At 37.7% G+C, this 23,115-nt stretch overlaps 2 protein-coding genes and 1 long non-coding RNA gene across 7 annotated transcripts in view; 2 read left to right on the forward strand and 1 right to left on the reverse strand.

The window, feature by feature from the left end:
- The window catches only part of rprd2b (regulation of nuclear pre-mRNA domain containing 2b), a 52,347-nt gene that overhangs the window by 10,186 nt on the left and 19,046 nt on the right, over nucleotides 1-23,115 (forward strand). The gene's annotated exons all lie outside the window — the stretch shown is intronic.
- Nucleotides 10,462-16,076, reverse strand: LOC137083372 (uncharacterized). Of its 5 annotated transcripts, none has more exons than XR_010906492.1 (7): nucleotides 15,725-16,076; nucleotides 14,724-15,010; nucleotides 12,812-12,870; nucleotides 12,618-12,699; nucleotides 12,394-12,524; nucleotides 12,163-12,232; nucleotides 10,462-12,096 (listed from the first exon to the last, which is right to left on the reverse strand). It is a non-coding gene; the product is annotated as an uncharacterized lncRNA (long non-coding RNA). The 5 variants fall into 5 exon arrangements; XR_010906490.1 differs by having other exon boundaries at nucleotides 10,462-11,846; nucleotides 12,132-12,232; XR_010906489.1 differs by having other exon boundaries at nucleotides 10,462-12,232; nucleotides 14,724-14,993; nucleotides 15,899-16,076.
- Nucleotides 12,620-15,008, forward strand: LOC137083370 (piggyBac transposable element-derived protein 4-like). The gene is made up of 2 exons (XM_067449263.1): nucleotides 12,620-12,859; nucleotides 14,689-15,008. Exons 1-2 carry the CDS (start codon nucleotides 12,637-12,639, stop codon nucleotides 15,006-15,008), a joined length of 543 nt encoding a protein of 180 aa, XP_067305364.1. The 5' UTR covers nucleotides 12,620-12,636.

Here is a 23,115-nt window from a genome sequence, read left to right on the forward strand (position 1 = left end):
TCTGGCCCACCTCTTCCAAGCGGGCCAGGGCCGGCTAATCGAGCCGAGCCCGGGCACGGTTCGGAGCACTCACACTAGTCAAACGAACCGCGCTTTGGTAGTCAAACGCACTTGGGCACGGTTCAAACTGGCTAGTGTGAGTACACCCTAAGATCACTTAAGTCAAAACTGGCAAGATTTAAAACGCATACAGTTGACAAAGTTTAGTGAAATCTCTCTCTCTCTCTCTCTCTCTCTCTCTCTCTCTCTCTCTCTCTCTCTCTCTCTCTCTCTCGATAAAGACATTTACGAGCCCTGTGGTCGAGAGAATCTTTCCAGTTGCCGCCTCTCCCGCAATCTGTCGCTGTCTTGAACTGACAGGGGAGCTTAAGCTCATTAAATATGCAAATCTGGGTCCAAACATAAATTCATAACGTAAAGATTCAAGCGGTCATGAATCAGCGTATTGATTCATGATTTGGATCGCATGTCAAACTGGCAAACTGCTGAAATCACGTGACATTGGTGATCCGAATCATGAATCAATACGCTGATTCATGACCGTTTGAATCTTTATTTGAGGATTGAAAACAAACAGGGAAGAGAAGACAATGCAGAATAAAGTCGTAGTTTTTGTTATTTTTGGACCAAAATGTATTTTTGATGCTTCAAGAGATTCTGATTAACCCACCGATGTCACATATGGACTACTCTGATGATGTTTTTATTCCCTTTCTGGACATGGACAGTATAGTGTGCGTACACTTTCATACGCTGTCGGACTAAATATAAAATATCTTAAACTGTGTCTGAAGATGAACGGAGGTCTTACGGGTGTGGAAAGACATTAGGGTGAGGAGTTAATGACATCAATTTAATTTTTGGGTGAACTAACTCTTTAACTGCATTAATAATACATTAAATATAGCCTAATCATCTTTTCTCTGTTCCCGTTATTTCTTTGTTCATCAATGTAAACACGGATGTTCAGATGATTGCGTGACGCGAGATAATAACGAGAGGGAGTAAATGCAGAAATAAAATTCTTGGATGAGCTAAACATTGACAGTTTGAGAGAGGTCATTTTCACACACTTTCTTGCAATTAGAGCTGTGATCAATTGCATTGATTATCTGAAGTGCACGCATTGCCGGAACGGCGCTCCTCAAAGTGAAAGCGCAAACATTATTTAAAGCGACACTCCGCCAAAGTCAAAATGCATACACCATTTAAAGCGGCACTCCTTTGTCAAAGCGCAAGCATAATTTAAATCACCAGATCACATTTAATTTTAGTAGTATGATTATTCAAAGCATTTTAGATGGTTCATTCTTACATAGGCTACTGCATTAATAGCGGGAGAGGCAGGGCATAGCAAGCATGGGGAGAGATGCTGCCTGCATTGAAAGTGTGAATAATCCGTGAGGGAAAACATTTTTCAGTGACATTACTACTTTAATTATCTTATTACATAGAATCATACAACGACTATACATAATGCATAATAATGCAATGGGGGAATATTTGTGGGTCCTGATAATAATAATAAAAAAGTATATATGTATCTGTGCTGTGCTTGTAAATTGATTAGTTGCTCTTATTCTACGGAATATCTTTAACAATATTTAGAATATATATATAATATGAGTGACTGGGCCAGTAGAAAAAAAGTTTTGTTTTTTCCCTTAAAGGAACTGTATACAAGAAATGTATTTCAATTAATCATAAAATGGCCCTGATATGTCACCAGACAGTAAGAAATCATGTTAATTTCAAATACTTATATCACTGACAACAGTAGTCCGGCCAGGATATTGTCATTTAAAGGTGCCCTAGAATGAAAAATGTAATTAACCTTGCCATAGTGAAATAATGTGAGTTCAGTACATGGACATCACATACTGTAAGTCTCACACCATTGCCTCCTACGTCTTATGTAAATCTCGTAAATCAAAAACACCACGGAAAAATAAGTGCTTCCCAACATAAACCCAACCGTGACGCAAGCATTGGGGATCATTTATATTCACGCCCCAACATTTGCATCTGTCCAAACATGTTCATTATCAGACGGAACTGACGGAGCGAATCATCGGGACTATGTTTAGGCTGTGCAGGGGACTGTTGTCATATGTCAACAGTAGGCATGTGCCGATATCAATTTTTCATGTGGCGATTAATTGCTGAAGTTTTATCACGATATACGATATCACAATATTGAAATAAGTTGCAAAAAAAAAGTGTTGCCATAGCATAACCGCTTTGAGAACTATTTTTGTAATAACAAAAATAACTGAATGTTTAATAAAATAGTGCACCAAAAATATATACAGCTCTGGAAAAAAAATTAAGAGACCACTTAACATTGAGAAACAATGAGAAATCAATGTTAAGTGGTCTCTTGATTTTTTTCAGAGCTGTAAAAGTACAATTTTCAAACAGATTAAAGTGCAAAAGAATTAGACTATAAAGAACAACAGGTAGGCTTACAAATTACAAAAAGGTCTCATCATTTAATGCATTAACTAAGATTGAGCAACAACTACATTTGGTACAGAAAGTATAATGTTTTTGTTAATGTTAGTTAAGAAATACTGATCATTGTTAGTTTTATCTTAGGTCCATTAAAAAAGTTATTTTGATTTTGATTGTGATGTTATTAAACAGTAACTAAGAAATTAACATTACTTAGAATGGTTCATTCTTTATAAGTATTTTTCATTGTCAATTTGGTAATAATTAAGTCGTATGTCTCAAAGTTTTACTGAACAATAAAAAAATATAAAGAACATTTCTAATTATTAGGGCATGTTGTAGTCCAGATTAAAACATAAAAATGTTTGTTTGAAAATAAATAGCCTATTAAGTCTTTAAGTATTAAATGGGGGGTGAAATGCTGTTTCATGCATACTGAGCTTTTTACACTGTTAAAGACTTGGATTCCCATCCTAAACAAAGACAAAGTTTCAAAAATGAATGTTGGACGTTTGATGGAGTATTTCTGTGTTAAAAATGCTCCTTCCAGTTTTTCACAAGTTTCGGCGAGTTTTTTTCGACTATGGGTCTACTTGACGTTAAATAGAGCGGAAGGTCCTTGTATGGGCCGTACGGGCTCATCTCCCGGTAGGGTGCGCGCGCGCATAACTAGAGGGAGAGAGAGGAAATGCACGCTGTAAACAGTCTCTCAGGTGCAGATCCAGTCGTCCGTGAACACTTATGACGCGCCGCGCTCCACTTTATTCCTATGGGTGACGTCGAGCGACTTCAACGCTTCAGCACAGCATTCCGGGAAGGCAGCGCTGCATTTGAACCGATTTGAACGCAGAAATGACGGGAAGCTTCAAAGCATCGCTTCAGTCGCGTCGCAAAGTGGATTTCCACGGTCACTGCTGTCACAGGACTTCACCAAATCATACCAAAGAAGTGTGTTTCTGACGGAGCGGTCCCAGCGATAAAGTCGGTGAGTAAATCAACTTCAAATGTCTCTGCTATTGGCTACCGTCGCATGAGTAAACATCAGTAAACCATACGATCGCGTGCTTCGTCATTCAAATGCGCTAACGGTTACTCCATTGTTGTTCTGTATAACACTAGTCTGACTCTGACGTGCAAAACCGTTTTGCTTGCTACCTCTAAGGTCTAGTCACATACAATAGTCCATAAACCGAATCATGTCCTCATAAACTGCACGTAAAGACACACAAAGGCCCCTAAATACAGTACATACCACAGAGACAGACATCCTGATGTTGCCGTTTCTCCTGTTCAATTTATTTCAGCCTCAGATTTGATTGTGGATCATTATCTAGCCTATGGTATTAGCTGAGATAGCGATGGGTTTCTCCACGCTTGAGGACATCACCGCTTTGTGCACATTCGTCATTCTTTAGCTCCGCCCACACGATACGCCTCCAGGCGCTCGGTTTTTTCCGGAAAGACTCGGTACAGCCCATATTTCTTTTATAAATATGATAAAACTAAAGACTTTTCGGAGATATGAACGATGCAATACTACTCTATAGGTACTCAAGATTGACATGAGATTGACTGAAACTGAGTGTTTCACCCCCCCTTTAAGTATTTGGTGCTGTGATAAACAACATTGAGCATTCTGCAGTTCATCAGCGCCCTCTGCTGTCACTGAGCGGCACTTCAGCAGCGCGTCTCCTTCACCGGTTCAGTCGTGCAAACGCAAGTTGGGCTTGTTTATATCTGAGCGCTTCCCTTTAACGCAGAATACATCGGTGTTGAGCATTTATACAGTTGATGGGCAAAGTATTCTTGAGTGCATTATAAAAAAATTATAAATTGTTAATAAATTATTATTTACGATATTTTAAAGTGCCCACGATAACAATATCGTGCATATTCATTATCGTGATAAATCGCATTATCGAAAATCTGCACGTCTAGTCAACAGTCATGGTTGAGGTTTATTATAATCGGATACCACAATAATTTATTTCAAAATCGTTCGTTTGTTCGGCCCATTTCAAGCAAGCTTCGCACAGCGTCTTAAACTGAAGAAAAGGGCAACTGTATTCCTGCAAGCATTAAGTAATTTATCTACTTATTGACTGTTTAAACAATTTCTGATTAAATTGAAAGTTTCTTAGAGAGACCGCATTGTCTAGATGACTCAAGATGCTAATACAGTAACAATAGGAAACTCCAAGTACCATACAAAACTAAATAGTGTGTCTAATGACAGGTTAATATTATTTAGTATTACAAAATACAACCGTAGATACTTTGCTTACAGATCGTTAACTCGATCCTTTAGCAAACGTCACCTTTTCCACCTTATAAGACTATTCATTTAAAAAAAATATGTTATATATTTATATTTTTGAGAACTGAAGTAGGCCTATGTTTTTACATGCTTGTATTAAGAATACATCACAGTCACTGCGTAGCCTACACTGTGACTAACGTTATATAAACATACAATATTGTTGATGAAAAAAGACAAGACTAAAATGTAGACTGAATGACACTTTAAGCAGAAAAAACAAAAAAAAAACAGAAAAAACTTCTTCTTTCGGCTGTTCTGAAGGGAACAGCCGAAAGAAGAAGAAGAAGAAGCCTATGCCAGATATATATAGCCAACATTTTAAAGGTCCCATGGCATGGGTTGTTTTATTATTTTATAATGTCTCCTGGGGTGCACTTATATTGATAGTATGGTTTTTACATCAAAACATGACATCATTTAGAAATAAAAGGCATTTTTTCTATACTGATTTTAGCCCTCTGTTTGGAATGCTCTGTTTCAAGAGGCGTGTCTGTGAGTCTTCAGTGAAAACACCCACTGTTGTGATAGGCTGACATCTTTGCATTTAAAATTAGATAACGTGCGGATGGGGGCGAGCAGAGCAGCTGCAGCGAGCTGCTGCCAGTCGAGAGAGAGCGAGAGAGAGAGACTGAGCTGGGGAGAGATTGCTGAAGTAGTGTTATTGTGCAGAGTTTTTGAGAGCGCGAGTTTATTTTGTTTGTATCTGAGAGCTCTGAATAAGCACAAGTGAACTTTGCAACGTTATTTCTCTCACAAAATGATTTCACCACAGCTAACAACAAACACAACATCGACATGAATACAGTAAGAGCTTCTGTTGAGCATAATGAGCAGCGTCATTCAAACGGGTGATTGACCAATCCGAACATTATAAAGTGTTCTTTGAATGCTCTCTCTAGTTTAATCATTTAAATAACAGATTTGTTTCATGCTGCTAACAGAAATGACGTGAAGTTGATGGTTTTAGTCACTGGCTTGCTTCACTGATGCATCAAGACGGCCAGCTGCAGGACTAACAGTTTTAAGCGATTTAGAAAGAAAGTCTGTGTGAACTTGAATGTTTAGCTACACATCCGAACTCACTGATCCCAGATCAGGCATTAATGAACACTGTTACTCACTGTTTGTGGCGGTGCTGTTGAATCCGTATGGTAAAGCCTGTGCTGCTCACATCCACTGATAAACTGACTCCTTTCTCTACTAATTCTCTGGGCGGGCAAAGCAGAGGAAGGGGCGGTAACCTTTCCTGGTATGACGTCATAACAGGAGAATTCAAGATCAGCTCGTCTGAGCTCTCATTTTCTCAAAGGCAGAGAAAGACAGCCTGAACTCGTTTTACACTGATCAAAATTTCTAGCGACTTGGGGACATTCAGGCTAGGGTAACTCATATTAATGTTGAAAAACCTCATAAAATAAGAATTTCATGCCATGGGACCTTTAAAATATGCTAAAACATCCATTTCATAAGCATGCATATTTATTTTCCATCCGTGACACAATACACTAGCCTGTAAAACATTTAAATTATTATAAGTAAATAATAGTAATCTTAAGAATATAAGAAAATTAAATATTTGTTTGAAAAAAGATTTGTTTGATAACCTATTTCCCTGCAAAGATGCGTTGTGCCGGTCTGCTCTTTGAGATGAATGTGGGACACGAGCTGGATAGACCAGACACCTTCTCGAATGTCTTCGTCTTCACGTTTTCTCCTGATGTTGCAAAGCAACATTTGTTAAACATCTGAAGAGCGAATTTTATCTTCCAAAGGGTCAAGACATTTAGGCTATGTTTGATTATGCACTGCCAGAGAAAACGAAAGTAAAACCGTTGCGTGTGTACTGCGCAGTCTGCGCTATTCAAATAAACTTGACGCACCTCAAGGCTAATAACAAGCACAAACTGTTAAATCAAATTAAATTACTACAGTGTTTTTCTACTTTACCACAGTAAAAGATGTGAATGGGTATAACAGACTTAAGCAATCGAAAGGAAGAAACGTTTATATTTCCCTGCAAAAATGAGTGCGACACACAGATTTGGAAAAAGAAACGAGAGGTCCCGTGGGATAAAATAGACTAACCTTAGGCCTATTGTTAACATTTACGGAAATCGGAATATCGGATGACCAGATTGCAAAACAGAATTAAAAAGCTGGCGAATCTTAAATTGGACTTAGCCTCCCTCTCTCATTCGGCATTAATCTATAGCTGATGTTCTGATGTCTGAGTAACATCTGTGAATGTATTTCCCCTGTAAAAGCTTTACTCCTGTGGTAATAATCACATAAAACAGCGTTCACATACAAAACACTGGGTCAATAACGAAATTACGGTTTGAAGTAAAAAAAAGTATGTTGATAGTCCTATAAAAAAATGTGCACAACTCCTCTGGAAGCAAGCTACTTTTTCCCCCTCACGTGCAACCTAGCGTGAATGAGTCCTTTTGGGTTAGTAAAATAACGAAATTATAGTGTTTAAGTAGAAAACAGTATTTATGTAAAGAGATTAGTGTTGTCAAAAATATCAATATTTCGATATGTATCGATACTGGAATATATGAAATGATACGATTCTCAGTTTCTACAGTATCGATACCAGCTGCGTTCTCCTCTCCTCTCCGAACGACAGAGAGTTGAAACGCATATTCTCATTTAGCCCGGTTAACCTCTGGCCCCGTTCACACTGCAGGCAAAAGTGGCCCAAATCTGATTTTTTTGGGGTCAAGTGACCAGGTCAGACTTCTTCAGAGGTAGTGTGAAAACTGAAATCTATCCCAGATCTGATTTTTTCAAATCAGTTTTAGACCACATACATATGTGGTCCTGAATCAGACCCAGATCTTTTTTTTTTTTTCAATCTGGCTGCAGTGTGAACAATCTAGGCGGATTTGATGTGACATTTGATGTGACTTTTACATCAATCTATGTCAACATTTGTCACAATTATGCGCCGGTGATTTAGGCCTAGACACAGACAGTAACATTAAAAACTTGACTAGATATGGAGAACAGCGATGGAGCGAGTCATGGAGGGAGAGTGAGGTGTTAAGCCCCGTTCACACCGCCAGCGACACGCAGCGACAAAGCGACATTATCCCATTCATTTCAATGGAGCGCTGGCGACTTCCGGCGACACGAGCGACAGTGACCGTTGGCGACAGAATGTGGGCGTGTCAAGCGACACGAGACACGCGACAAAAGTTCAGAAATTTCAACTTTATGCAAACGAGAAGCGATTTTCGCGAGCGACAACCAATAGGAGTGAAGTCAGTGGGGTGCACGTGATCCGTCTGCTTTACTGCTGCTACTGCGGTGTCCGGAGGAGTTGTTGATATTAGCTTTTAGCAAGCCCCCTGTTCTTTATAATATGTCTCTATGTAGCCTACATACAGAGACACATTTAAAAAAATGATGCATGGAAAAACGTGTCTGGGATTGTGGGGATATAAAGTAAGTTTTGACTAAACTGCATGCAATATGGTCTACCTATTACAGTACAGTGTGTATGTATTCTAATAATAAATTGCTCTGTTCTGCAAAACACTAGTAATAAAAACGGTACTATAGTACAAATATATTTAATGACGTTTATATGCAACCCGTAGTGGGAACGCCCACTAGCGACATGAATCTCTGGCGCTGGCGACATGCAGTGACAAAATCGCTGGCGGTGTGAACGGGGCTTTAGACCTAATTAGCATATGGGGGTATACTTCAGTTAAAGCGAAACTAGAAGGATCCTACCGTTACCGGCCGCTCCGTTTTTGAAAAAAATAGCACACGAAATGGAATAACAGAAATTACTCGTCTTTACGAGTACAATTTACCATTAGAAATCAAGCTTACTTGTGCTGTGTGTAAGTTATTGCAACACAATTACCTCGTTGTAAAAAAAACATTAGCAAATATTAGCAAATAAGAGTTAGCAAATATTTGTGAGAATTTTAATAGTAATTGATCAATGTTTATATATGAGAAAAAGCTTAAAAGCTTTATCATATAAAGTAATCTCTTTAGAAGAAATTTTTGATTGCCTAGACTTTCAATAGATGGACGACAAATTTTTTATATTAAAAATGTCTATTTGACAGTATATGCAGCGCTTTCCCCCCATGGAATCAAATTCATAGCATTGAATATCCAATAGGAATAATAAGATCTGTTGTCATAATATTCATATTATATATATATATAATTATTATTATACATTTTTATTTTTATTTTACCGTGGTATCGATTTAGTATCGGTATCGAGGTATTTTAGTCTGGTATCGTATCGAAGTCATAATTTTGGTATCCTGTCAACACTAAAAGAGAGGCTATTATATTAAAATAAAAAGTAGCTACAATTAGTCTATTTTTTTCCCCTCACGTGCAACCTAGCACGGAATCGCAGATGAGTCCTTATTTGGGTTAGTAAAATAACAACATTATAGTTTTTAAGTAGAAAATAGTAATAGTAGTATTTATGTAAAGAGATAAAATACAGAGTAGTCTATAGTAAATTTTATATTTGTTTACAAATTATAAACATTATGATGTCATTATCCATCACAAAGTGCACAATATGAAAAAGAAATTAAGGCTGCATGTAAACCCTTTTTTTTTGCGGTGATTGTGGTGACGATCTCAGATGATCTCGTGGTAGGCGTCACGTGACCACGGTATTGCGGTAAAACGGTAACCGTCCCAGCCCTAGTTGATGGAAATAAACGAGATATGTTTATAGTTTCAACATTTATTTGTTGTTCCAATTATTTGATGTTTAGATGTGTATGGCATTTTTCATGATGAGAGATTGGCCAGGCCCTGGTATGCGCATGCACCAATCGCCTACATGTACATGTCAAATGTAGAAATTGAAAGACTGTGTAAAAAAAGGTTGCTGTCTTGAAATATGTGAATGCATATTTGAACGGGAAAATAATGTGGTTTCAAACTGTCATTTTTGTATTGATGTTTATAAGCACCATTATGCTGAGTAATGATTCAGATGGATCACATGACCTTGTCATTAGATATATTTGAAATAATTAGTATAAAATTCTACTTTCTGTAATTTACAACCTCATCTACAAGTTGTTTTGGTAACTTTAGGATTTTGATGGCTTTAGTAGCATGTGTTGTCACTGGAATGGTTTAATAGCATTGCTGTCTCTGAGTAGGGGTGTAATCTAGGAGTGCTCAGACGTGACAGCAATGATCAATCATTTTTGGGGTGCTGAAGAACGGAGTTCATGTTTACAGCGTTACGTGACATGAATATAATGGAGTATATTGATAGTCAAAATCATCGAGATTTAGTCGTGTTTAGGCCTGTCACTGGATATTTTTTTGCATTTGACACAGGTAGATTAAAGCATTGGCTAGTAACAAACATACTATATATGAGCTCATCATTTTTGCTGTTAATTGGGGTATGAGTAGCCTAGAAATCTAGACGCACCCTAGCGGCAAGTGTCTTCTAGGAACTCTCAATACCCTTCTGAGCTGTATTCCTCACAATCTGGACGGCCCAATCACATCGTGTATAGAGTCGGCGGGCGGGGGCCATAATGATGACGGCCGAGTTGCGTTTGCGTGGCGAACGGCGGCGGTCTTTCGAATCAGCTTTGACTGCGATTCTGGAAGACTTGGAGTTAAGCTTTTCTCTGAGAAAAGAACAAAGAACGGCACTGAAGTCATTCTTAACCCTTTGACACGTACGATCAAACCCGTATGATCATTCTGTGCTGGTCCCTGGTGCGTACGATCATACCGGTGCGATTAGAACGCTCAGTGATCAACTGCCGAATTCAAAATTTAAAATCTGTTTTAGCGCGCTGACTGGCGCTGAGCCAAAGACTGAGTGAATGAAAGACTGACTTAGCTCGGTGTCTTTTAATGTTTATTTTAGGTTTCATACACTTCAAATTATATTACACAACCACAAAAATATCAGCAAACACTAAATATAGTTTGTAACTGCATACTAATATATATATAACAGCAAGATATCAGTGTTATAATTGGCCCGTGATAACATTACAGATCAAACAACAATCATTTTCTACCCTTTGACGTGAACGATCAGTCTAGGCTGTTCCCTTACGTAAAATCACATATATCAGGAGAAGTGGGTGATCTTGTGTTAAAAATTCAGTTAGCTTTGCCTCCCTGGCACTGTTGTAAACACATAATCGCGGCACAAATGCCCATAACGTTAGCCCGCTATAACATTACATATCAACTAACACAATCATTTACTACCATTTGATGTATATGATCAGTCTAGAGCTGTTCCCTCATGTAATGTCACATATAATCAGGAGAAGGGGGTGATCTTGTGTCGCAAATCCAGCTGACTGCCTCCCTGGTACTGTTGTAAACACATGACGACGCCACACCCACAGCCGTGATAAATTACAGAGCAACTAACATACATATTTTTAATAAATATATAAACCATAAGGAGTTAGCTTGCATCCATTTAATTTAGTTAAGAAGTTTGAAAATATTTGATTTAAAAATTATTAAATAAAACATTTGAACAGTCATGCATTGCAAGCATTTTTTCCCGCTGACAAGTTATGTCACTGTTGACGTCACTGTTACCTCACACTCGCGTTGGTACCCACTGCAGACACAACTTCAATACAATTTACCAGTTTTTAACTACTTCAGAGAAAATGGCAGACATTTTTTTCAAAAGAAGACAACTGACAAGTGAGGAAATGGAGGAGATTTTTTTTAATTCTGATGAGGAGAATTTTGACAGTGAGGCAGAGAGTGACAGTGATGAAGACCTTCCCCCGAACCTTGAAGCTCTTGACAACATCGAGGGTGAAGAGGAGACTTTTTCCACAACGCCAGAGCATATTTCACCATCAAATGATGCAGCTGAGGTAAGCTCGTCATCCTGGAAGGTAACCAACCTTTTTAATCCTCCTGGCCCAGGCACTTTTGAGGACCAACAGTGTGGAGTGCAAAATCCACCAGAATCCCCCAGTGAGGTAAATTGTTTTAAATTGTTCTTCACTGAAGAAGTTGTCGGAGAAATTGTGGAGGAAACGAACCGCTATGCCTCTGACTTGAAAGAAAAAGAAGTGAGGGGAAAAATGGTTAAATGGGTTCCAACAAATATCCCTGAAATGTATACATTTTTAGTGGCAGTTCTCCTTATGGGGGTGATTAAAAAGCCATCACTTCGGGATTACTGGAGCACAGACCCCATGCTCTTGACACCGTTTTTCGGGTCTTTGTTTTCACAGGACCGATTCCTTCTGCTCCTCCGGTGTCTTCACTTTGCAAACAATGCAACAGCAGTTTTAAATGACCCTCTGAAAAAAATCAGAAATATTTTTACTGCTCTCACCTCCTCCTTTCGTCGCATTTTTGTGCCATACCGGGATCTGTGTGTTGATGAATCTCTGATGAAGTGGAAAGGCAGGCTGGCATTTCGTCAATATATTCCATCTAAACGGCACAGATTTGGGGTCAAGTTTTTTGTTTTGTGTGATGTGCTCACTGGTTATGTGCAGGACATGATCATTTACTCCGGATCTAACAGTGACATAAAACACCACCAAGGACTTGGGATTTCTGGGTCTGTTGTAATGACACTACTAGGACCTTACCTCAGAAAGGGTCATGTCCTTTATGTGGATAACTGGTACAGTAGTCCCACACTTTTCCAGCACCTCTTGTCTCTTGGCACTGGAGCTTGTGGGACTGTGCGTGCAAACCGTAAAGGGATGCCAACATTCACCTGTAGAATGACAAAGGGTGAGGTGGAATTCAAGGAAAATGGATCACAGTTGGCAGTCAAATGGCATGATAAGAGAGATGTCCATGTCCTTACCACTGTCCACCCAACTGGTATGGCAGCCACAGGGAAGCTGGATCACATCACTGGGCAAGCTAAGATGAAGCCAGTCTGTGTGCTGGAGTACAACAAAAAGATGGGAGCAGTTGACAAAGCGGACATGATGACTGGTTTTCTTGAATGCACCAGAAAGTCTACCAAGTGGTACAAAAAGATCTTCTTTCACCTACTTGACACAGTTTTACTGAACAGCCACATTGTCTACCGGCAAATTACTGGTAAGATATTTCTATAAATCAAAGAATATAAACAAGATAAAAAGTGATTACATTTTCAAATAATGTAAACAAAAGTGTTATAAAGGGTTTGCATGGATATCACTTTCCTGTAGTAGTGAGGACTTGGATCTGTGGGTCTCGTTCAGCAAAATGAACAAATCTTTTTTCACCAAAATGACATGTTAAATAGCCCAACACATCTAGTACTTGGAAATGTTGATTACATTTTAAAACTAAATAAAAATAAACTATAGGGTACGCAACCAAAGCCAACTTTATAAGAAACTGAAATGATTAATAATTGATTAGTTGTTGGGTCAGGCTATTGCAGACTAACTCTGTTAGTTCACCTCACCTCCTGATCCAAAACATTCTTTCTTTTGCAACTTCATATTTATCACGTGTGTTCTCTGCCTCTCGTGTCTTCGAACTCCTCGAGACGTTAGTTGTCGACTCGTGTCTGACCCTGATCAGATCTGGCTGGGGGCTGGGCCACCCGGACCGTGCGTGACACAGGTCCGGAAACAAAAATGATTTGTTCTTACGAGTCTTTCGGGTTTGAGTCTTTCATTCTTCCTGTTAGTCCCATAGAGTCTATGCTGTCAGTAACGGAAACAGAAAAGATTAGTTCTTTTGAGTCTCGAGTTTGAGTCGTTCGTTCTTTTGTCACGTGACTTGTCACCATATTGAACACTAGTTCACAACCTTTTTAGTAACAAGCACGTAGTTATTTTTTTATTTTATTTTTTATATAATTCTCAGTTAATATCAGACATATACAAATATAGGAAATATATTGACTATTCGAGTCTAACATCACAAATTCAATTAGACTCATTTTGAATCAACTGTGTGTGTGTGTGTGTGTGTAATATATATATATATATATATATATATATATATATATATATATATATATATATATATTACACACACACACACAGCATGGGACTAACAGGAAGAACGAAAGACTCAAACCCGAGACTCAAAAGAACTAATCTTTTCTGCTTCCGTTACTGACAGCATAGACTCTATGGGACTAACAGGAAGAACGAAAGACTCAAACCCGAGACTCGATCAAAAGAACTAATCTTTTCTGCTTCCGTTACTGACAGCATAGACTCTATGGGACTAACAAGAAGTTAGCCTGTGAATGCTTTAAATAAATACAATATACTAAGGGTGTAATGGTAAACAAAACTGACGGTTTGGTATGCACCTTGGTTCTGAAGTCACGGTTCGGTACAGCAGGGGAGAGAAAACTAAATATAAAATAGATTTTTTTTTTTAAAACAGTGGTTTACTGAACAGATTGTGTCAGTCCATAAATTAATTTAATTACGGTATAACTAAAATATTTTAATTCAATTATAACTAAATAAAGAATTAATTCAATTATAACATAACATATATAATTTTTTTTAAAATCTCTCTTCTAATGCAATTTTAATTGTTTGCTAATAAGTTATACCACACTCCTTTGGAGAAGAGAAAACTTCAGAATAATGTCACAGAGTTCATTCATGAAGTTGTGTGAACAACGCACAGCATCCGTATATGTCCGCGCACATGCACTTTGGTCAGAGCTGCAATATTGCGATTAAGGTATAAGATATAAGGTGTTTACATGCCTTTTTAATGCGATTAAAATTGGCATACGTGTGTTCATGCAATTATGAGAATCACATTTTAATCGAATTCACTCCAGCTGACAGTGAGGTCACGTGCATACCCTCTATAAAAAAATGTACAATAATAAACAGATCACACTGTCACATACTATTCTATCCTCTTCCTTACGCCCTATCAATTTGTTCTACTGTGAGTAGGAAAGGAAATCACCTCCCTGCAATTCAGGACGAACCTGATGAGAGGGCTGCTGGAGGAGTACAGTACATCGCGGTGTCCATCCAAAGGAGGGCGACCTGCCTTAGACACTCCTCTGCGCCTTACAGCCAGGCATTTTCTTTCGGAAGTCCCTCAGACCACTTCCCAGGGCAGCAGGACCAGGCGGCACTGCAAGGTCTGCCTCTCCAGCACACGCAAGAGCAAGCAGAGGCGCATGACCAAGCACATGTGTGTGCCGTGCAACACTCCCTTGTGTGCTGTCCCATGTTTTGAGGAGTACCACACACTGAAGAATTATTAATCCTGTAAAAAGTCAGAGTTTACTTATTTATTTATTAATTGTAATTATATTTGTTATTTGTTATTAGTAAGTATAAACATATGTATATAGTTTGTTTTAAAGATCGTTTTACCACAGTATATTTATTGTTTTGTTTATAATACTATTTTGATTGTTGTTCATTGTAATTATATTTATAATTTGTTTTGTAATTTTATTAGAAAGTGTATAATAGTCTAAACAAAAAAAACATTTAGCTTAAATTGAGGAGATTTAATAAAACATGAATGAAATGTGTACATTTTGCAATTTCTTTTTAACAAATGACATACGTTTGAATTATGCTAAACTTATAAAACACATTCTAACCAGAGAAAAGGTCATCATGTATGCATTTGACATCATGTAATTTGCAAGCTAATAGTAAGTGAGGCGTGACCATATAGCTTTTCTCTGCTTTGCTAGTGAAATATAAAACTCAGTAACAATATTAACACTAAAACATTAATATATTCATGTTACGTATCAAGTCAACTGAACCCTAATAACTTTACCGAATGCACGGGGAATATTTGCAATGTGCAAAACGACAAACATGACATTTGAACGTCCACATTATTGAGTAACTGTTCGTTTTAGAAGATAATTTTTTAACATCTTTATTCATATTTATTGCATGTTTGTAAATAATTATATATGCTCCAAAATAGGAGGAAAAAAAGAAAAAATATACTCACCATTTGTCAAGCGGATGTTGTGAGGGAGATGCAAAAAGCCGTGTGCACGCGAAATTCAAAGCAGTGGGGAAAAAATAGCAACAGAAACATGTCAACCATAGAGTGTACACGCTAACAAATAATGTGAAAGGTTTTGAATTAAAAAATAAAGCAAAACATTCATAGAGTGCTCACCTGCACGCGGTCATCCACCACAAGCGCCATTGTGACTGCGTCACTGCGAAACCTCACGTGTCAAGGTTGATGTGTGTTTCCATGGAAATTAGAACGCATGTCATTGCATAATAACGGTCGCAATAAAAAAACTCACGCCAGGCTGCCAGTCTTATTTTTAAGAACGTACGTGCGAAAGGGTTAAGAAGGGAAGATGTGTTCGGAGTTTAGCTGACCGGATACGGTGAATGTTTAATCTGTCAACGAGCTCCGCTTCACCTTCGTTGCTCTGGTTGGTTGTAGCGCTATCCTATCGCGTACAGAGGGAGTTTGAAAGACAACCGTTTATCCCGCCCCTCAGATTGAGCTGTCTATGGTGAGTTTCCAGACCACACATCTTGATGTGGGTCTGGCTTGTCAGGCTAGGGTATGATACTAATCGCAGTAAAAATAAAATAAAAAAAACAGAATAATGAAGAGAAAAAAACCCCCTCTTTACTCCAGTTTTGTCAGTGACACGTAAACATATCTGTCTTTGATTGCATTAGTCAATGTCAGAATACTTTGTTTAGTTGCCTGGGTTGTAGGGATGTGCGGTATACCGGTACTGGAAAAATACCGGTATATATTTTATTTAAAATGGTACGATATGATTTTGCACATTTCGGTATATGCTGCTTTTCCGAAGTTCACCGCTAGATGGCAGCGTGCTACCCAAACTGACCCGAAACAACCGGCAAATGTGACAACAACATAGATCAGGGGTCACCAAAACAAAATTTGGCCACTAGATGGTGGGCCAAAATATTGTAAAGGGATAATTTAATAAATTAATAAATAAACAAATAAAAATAACTCAAAAAATAAAAGATGCTTTGGATAAGCCCATTATTGGCATTTTTGAGTGCTCTTAACGAACTGTTTTATTATTTCCACTTTCTATATTGTGAATTAAATGTATTTTAATTTGCTTGTTACACATGGAACCTATTGTAATAATTTGACGTAAAATACATTTTTTTTTTCAATCGTTATCGTGTTTGAGGTAGGCTAAACGATTATTATTACATCGAGTGCAATGTCAACATTTAAGATAGCACTATCAAAGAGTATAAAGAGGAAAGTTAACAGCGAAAATAGAGCATACAAAGAACAATGGGAAGACATCTGTGTATCCTACCTGGTTTTGTGAATGCAAAGCTGGTGTGTCTAATTTGCACTGAAGTTGTCACAGAATATAATATCTGACGGCACAATGAGACGAAGCATGGCACCTTTTTGCTGGTTCTTGTCAATATTTTTTGATAAAAAGGAAGTTGAATTTGAGTTGTTATTGTTCACATGTTGGTGCTGATGCCCCGCGATATAGGCAAACTATATACTTTGTTTTATCATCATACCAGACATTTCATGACGGCTGTTTTAGAGGCGTGTCTAGCGATCTATTCCAAAGACTCTTGAATGTCTTTCAGAACTTTTCAAATTGAAAGCTCTGAATTTATCCCAAAATAAAACATTGCTGCTAAAACACTGCTATATTTTTTTGAAGTTAAAATCACTAATGACAAAATTGATTGAATGTTGAACTAGATTCACACTGCCCGCTCTGAGCGGGGCTTGAACTCGGGTCTTTTCTGCACGGGAGTCTGAGGCTCTAGCGATGAGGCTAAATGCTGCGTAATTTTCCACTGGCCACTAGACGAAGTGAGCGTCTCTTGAAATGACGTGAGTTTACCTGCACAGTTCTCATTAGCTCGCCTCCGTTACACTGACAGATATAACGTTACTACAGAACCAGCCTCTATCAGAACAATCTGCCAGATTCGGCAGATGCGGGCGCGGGCCAGATATTATCGCTGGCAGGCCACTTTTGGCCCGCGGGCCGCCAGTTGCCGACCACTGACATAGACGAACAACATGGATAAAGCAGTTGAATCTCACTCAAGATGCCCAAATAAAGAGAGGAGTAGAAGTGAAATTTGTAATTACTTTGCTTATAAAACTGAGGAAGAACCATCAAACCTAGCCAAGAAGCATCTGTCACTATTCTGACTAGTGCTGAAACGATTCATCGAGTAACTCGAGTTAATCGAATCAAAAAAATCCTCGAGGCAAAATCATCTGCCTCGATGCTTTGCTAAGTCCATTTAACTACACACAGATATTTCAGAAAGACATTTTTTGTGTAAGGACTCGGAGTATGAGTGGATTGCGGTTATATCCGCGGTTCAGGTGCGTAAACATCCCAAAAATTGCAGGTGGATGAGAGAAATCGTTAATATGTTGATTTTAATAAAGACGCAGAACTCTCATATCACGCTAAAACGCAATGAATGCGTGTCGTTCTTTAACTTTCGTTTTCAGCTCATGTCGAGATCAAAGACCGCAATGCGAGAGCGAGAGAGCGGGCGAGCATCAGCACTGGTAATATCATTTAATATCGCTGTTTTTAAATGAAGACAACTGTGTGTTGAGCTTCAGGATGCGACGCTGAACATTAAAGTTTCATTTGCGGCAGTACACGCGTCAGCTGAGGAGATACGAGCAACTCCAAACACATGAACTCGATGGAGTTTGCAGCTTTGCACATGGATCACCGTCATTGTGATGTGTGTGAAATCTTTAATGAGACTTTATATATCCTACTTGATAATATCTTCGAAATGCACCATTAGATGTTCTCAATACTAGGCGCAACAAACATCAGAACAAGCTGTAACGCGCACGCGTTTGTGATGAGCAGCGCTTGTGCTTTCAGAGCTCAGAGCTGCGTGCTTTCATTGATTTGTGTAATTTAAATATCACACTAATCATGTTTATAGCTACTAACTTAAAACAAGCTGTGTTACAATGATGAATGATTAGCTCAAAAGATCAGCATGTGTGATAAACTTTAACTGAAGTAAACATATCTCGCGTTTGATCACGTTCTAGCGGTTATTCCTCTGTGTGATGTAGGTTGTCGACCCTGGTTTATGTAAATGTAATTTTGCCAAATAAGTTTTTTTTGTTTTGTTTAGCAACCTACTTCAGTGTAGCTAATATGTGATGATAGCATCGCGCTTAACACAGAGGATTTGAAGTTGTGACGTGCGGGTGGATGGTTTACTTCTAACAGCTGATTCTGTGACGATAGAGCTGATCCCCACATCTCTTGTTCCAAGTTAACCTGTCCAATATGTTTTGCTTCACTAAAGGAGTAAATAAGACAGTAAATGCTTATGTCATGCCCGAGCTGAAGCTGAAACATGAAAGTTAAGTTGCACAACATAAATACAATGTTTAGTTATTTATATTATTTATAGAATATTATAATATTTATATTATATAGAATTTATAGAATATTTATATTGGCATTATTGTTATTTATATTACTATTATTTAGATTTATTGGTTGTAGGTTTAGTTTTAGATTGAACAATGTTTACCTTTTTAAAGTAATTTGAAATAGATTTTTATTTAATAAATGGCAATTGTATGCATTTAAATTGTTTAGTTTCACAGTCATTAATGTATGCAATTTCAGCAATAAAACTTAATTTTTCTAAAAAGAAAACAAATTAGATGTTAATTTTAAGATACCCGTCGTATTCTCTTATTGCTCTTTAATAAAGGAAAAGTAATTATTATCCGATTAATCGATCGATTAAGTGGTAGATTAATCGATTACAAAAAGAATCGATAGCTGCAGCCCTAATTCTGACTTTAAGACTTCTTAAGAGATCGGCAGGTCAGTGAATCATTCAGACCATCTAATTTAGACATTTATTTTCTTTTTACACTGATCAACGCACACACATAGCCTAACATAAGATCGAATATCACAAAATCTCCAGCGTTCGTTTCAACCAATAACATTTAGATCTCGTAATATTTGCACGCGTACTATTGCACTATTTACATTCACGTTAGACACAACCGTGTTTATGCGAATACTCAGTAAAGACAGACATTTTTACATAATTCTGTGTATTTGACTTAGGGATGTCAATTTTCACAAATTCCCATGATCGATCGTCGTTTAAATTAACGATCAATTAATCGATTAATCGTTAACCATAATTCTGAAATATGCGTCTACAGCAGTGTCTTATAGCCGACAGGATGTGCAATGCTGCTCAAAACGCATGTTCTTCACCAAATGAATGAGAAGGATTTTTTAATCTAAACAAAGAGCTATGGGATTGTAAAATTAGTTGATGTTATTTATAATTTAATTAAATGACTTATTTAATAACCAAATATAACCTGTAGCTAATACAACACCAACACCGCCTCAGATCTGTTATTCAGAATGTGTGGACGCTCTTCCAAGAACAACGTGCTGAAACGTCATCTAAACCCAATTAATTCAAAACGATTTTTAAAATATTGTTTTCATTAATGTTATGTAATGTGAAAGTCCCAATCATAGTTATTATTAGTCGTGCGTTGCTGTTTGAACTGCGTGAGCTGGAGCTGAAGCGCTGAATCAACACTGGAGTTACACTGAAGCGCATCAACTCAACAAAAAGCTTCCTATATGAGATTAATCAGATTTATATAAAGTTAACAAAATATTACAAATTATATCTGCACAAAATGATGCTAATGCACAAGTGAACTTGAATTGAGTTGCTGATATTCATTCAGAATGGGAGACGCGTGGTGTTCTCACGCTCTAGGAACAACGCTCTGAACACGGCACCTAAACCCAATGAATTTACAACCATTTATTAAAATGTTCTCATTTATGTTATGTAATATGACATTCCCAATCATAGTTATTATGCATTGCTCTGTATGCGCTAAAGCCGAAGCACTGAATGAAAACCGGTAGCCATACGTTACACTGAAGCCATTTGCTAGTGCGTTTTATTTTGCTAAAAGAAACGCATCCTATATGATTGATCACATATAACGTTACAAAATAAATGTAATATTACAAATTACTTCTGCACAATCTGATGCGAATGCACAAGTGAACTTGAACTAAGTTACATGCGCGAGTCAGAATGCGTGACCGAGACTCATGTTGTGCACGCGCTCTTCCTGGAGCAACGCAATGAAACACACGGCAAATAAACCCAAATACTTAACAATCACAATGTTTTATTACAGTAGTGTTCTCATTAATGTTGTGTAATATGACAGTCCCAATCATAGTCATTAGCTGTGCATTGCTGTTTGAGCTGCACACTGAAGCTGATCACCGCCACGCTTTTACTACCGCTCGCATCTAACGTTAATTATTAACCAAATGCATCCTTATGAGATAAATCAGCTATAGATAGGCCTGCACAAAATAAACACAATATTACAACTTGCATTTGCACAAAACAAAAGGCTGTGAATGCACATGTAAACTTGCAGTCATGATGAAGGAGTAACTCCAGCTGTAAAATGGTCCCTAGGAGAACTCGGGCACGCTCGCTTCATTTTTCCTCCCGTTTCGCGGTTGAGCTGCACGCACGCTCATGACCCTGCTTAATCGATGATCGACAAGTCTTATCGCTCAAATGTCTTATCGAGAATTCATCGATCATCGATTAATCGTTGACATCCCTAGTCTCATACATTCAAAAGTGTGAAACGATTGTCGAGTGAGCACATGGTAGCATTAATTGAGCTGTTCTCCTTGCCAAATATTAGACAAAAGTCTGCAAATGTGTCTTTAGGCCAACAAACTTATTTGATAAACACATTTAAAAGAAAATCCAGACATGGTCTTAGAATTCATAGTTCATAGTTTTTCGACATTCAGATTTTAAGTAAAGCATGACCACACCTGTGCCTTCAATTTAGTTGTAGTTTTAAGTCGTTATACTACATTCACATAATATTTTATACATAAAAAATATTTAAAATATTTAAATGTTTTATTTTTATGTTTTAGCCATATGAAGAGTTCGGTTGCAAAACGTGATAGACGCCATTTTTTGACATTTGGATTTTATTATTGGAAATCACTGTTTAGATGTAACTTAATCTATTTGTGAATTGCTGCTATTAATAAGATTTAAAAAAAAAATTAAGCTTACTACAAAATATATTTTTTCACAAAACGCGATATCCGCCAGCCCAGTTTCTTTACAAAGTGCGATATAACGTATGCTGCACAAGCTCAGGATGTCACGCGAGGAGAGAGTCACCGCCGGTGAAGTGCTCCGAGTTTGCTCAGTGATTTAACAATAATAGCAAAACAAAAAACATATTTTTAAAAAGAGGATTCAATAGGCTTACTAAAAAATGTTTACCATTTAATTGTTTTATACTGTAGGCGAGCTGTCAGTCACGTAAGCTACGTCACTGATCAACAGTTGTCTGTCAGTCAGAGAATCAAAGCTTCAGATTCAAGCTAACATTATGGATTTCGATGACGGATTGGAGCTGGTCAGGAAGGCAGCTAAAGAAAATCATCAAAGGGAGAAGACCAAACGGGCAAGGCATTCAGGGGAGGGAATTCATCCAAAGAGTAATTGTGGTCATCGTGCGACTGCGAGTAACGTTGATCTGTGACGCACGCACGCACACACACCGCACACACACCACACACCACACACACACACACACCACACACACACACACACACTCTTTTCTTAAAGGTATTACAGTAGTAGAATATAGAGTAAGTTGGATATATAGCGTTTTGCAAAAAAAAAAAAAAGTTTTGTGTATGTTCTGGCCAAAAATAACTCGGAATCTTATTATTATTAATCAATCTTTGTATATACTATTCCATATATTTATGATGTATTGTTTTTTAACCAATTTAAGATTTGATGTCATTCGTCGATGATTTAAAACTCCGGGCGAGTTTTCTTGCGCTCGTCCCTCTTCAGCGCGGCTTGACTATCGTACAGTCTGACATTAATGACAACTGAGATATTACAGTGTGACATGGCTTACATCGGGGATCATGTTTGTACAGTCGGACAAGGGACATTCGCAAAGGATTTAGAAAAATCACACAGTGTGCAGGACCTATAAGACATATGTAGCCTTTTTCTTATTATTATTCTTTATTGAGTGTATAGGACATGTTTAAGATGTATTTGTACAATATTTGCCAACGTATTTCATGCGTATCTTCTGCAAAGATATTTAACAAATAAATATAATTTGATTTACATTTAGACCATGTTGATCACTTCATGTGTGGTGCACTTGGAACTTTTTTTTTAACCAGATGATTAATAAAGAGAAGGTTACCTGATTCATATTGTAGTTGTTTTTTGAAGTTGACTAGGTCAATCATT

The sequence above is a fragment of the Pseudorasbora parva genome, chromosome 7 (genome assembly GCF_024679245.1).
Source record: "Pseudorasbora parva isolate DD20220531a chromosome 7, ASM2467924v1, whole genome shotgun sequence".
NCBI lineage: Eukaryota > Metazoa > Chordata > Actinopteri > Cypriniformes > Gobionidae > Pseudorasbora > Pseudorasbora parva.

What these genes read in the sequence shown, in the direction of transcription:
- LOC137083370 (XM_067449263.1), top strand. Translation starts at nt 12,637, where the DNA reads ATGGCAGCCACAGGGAAGCTGGATCACATCACTGGGCAAGCTAAGATG. An exon ending in TGTCTACCGGCAAATTACTG is followed by an intron (nt 12,860 to 14,688) that starts GTAAGATATTTC and finishes TACTGTGAGTAG; the next exon opens with GAAAGGAAATCACCTCCCTG.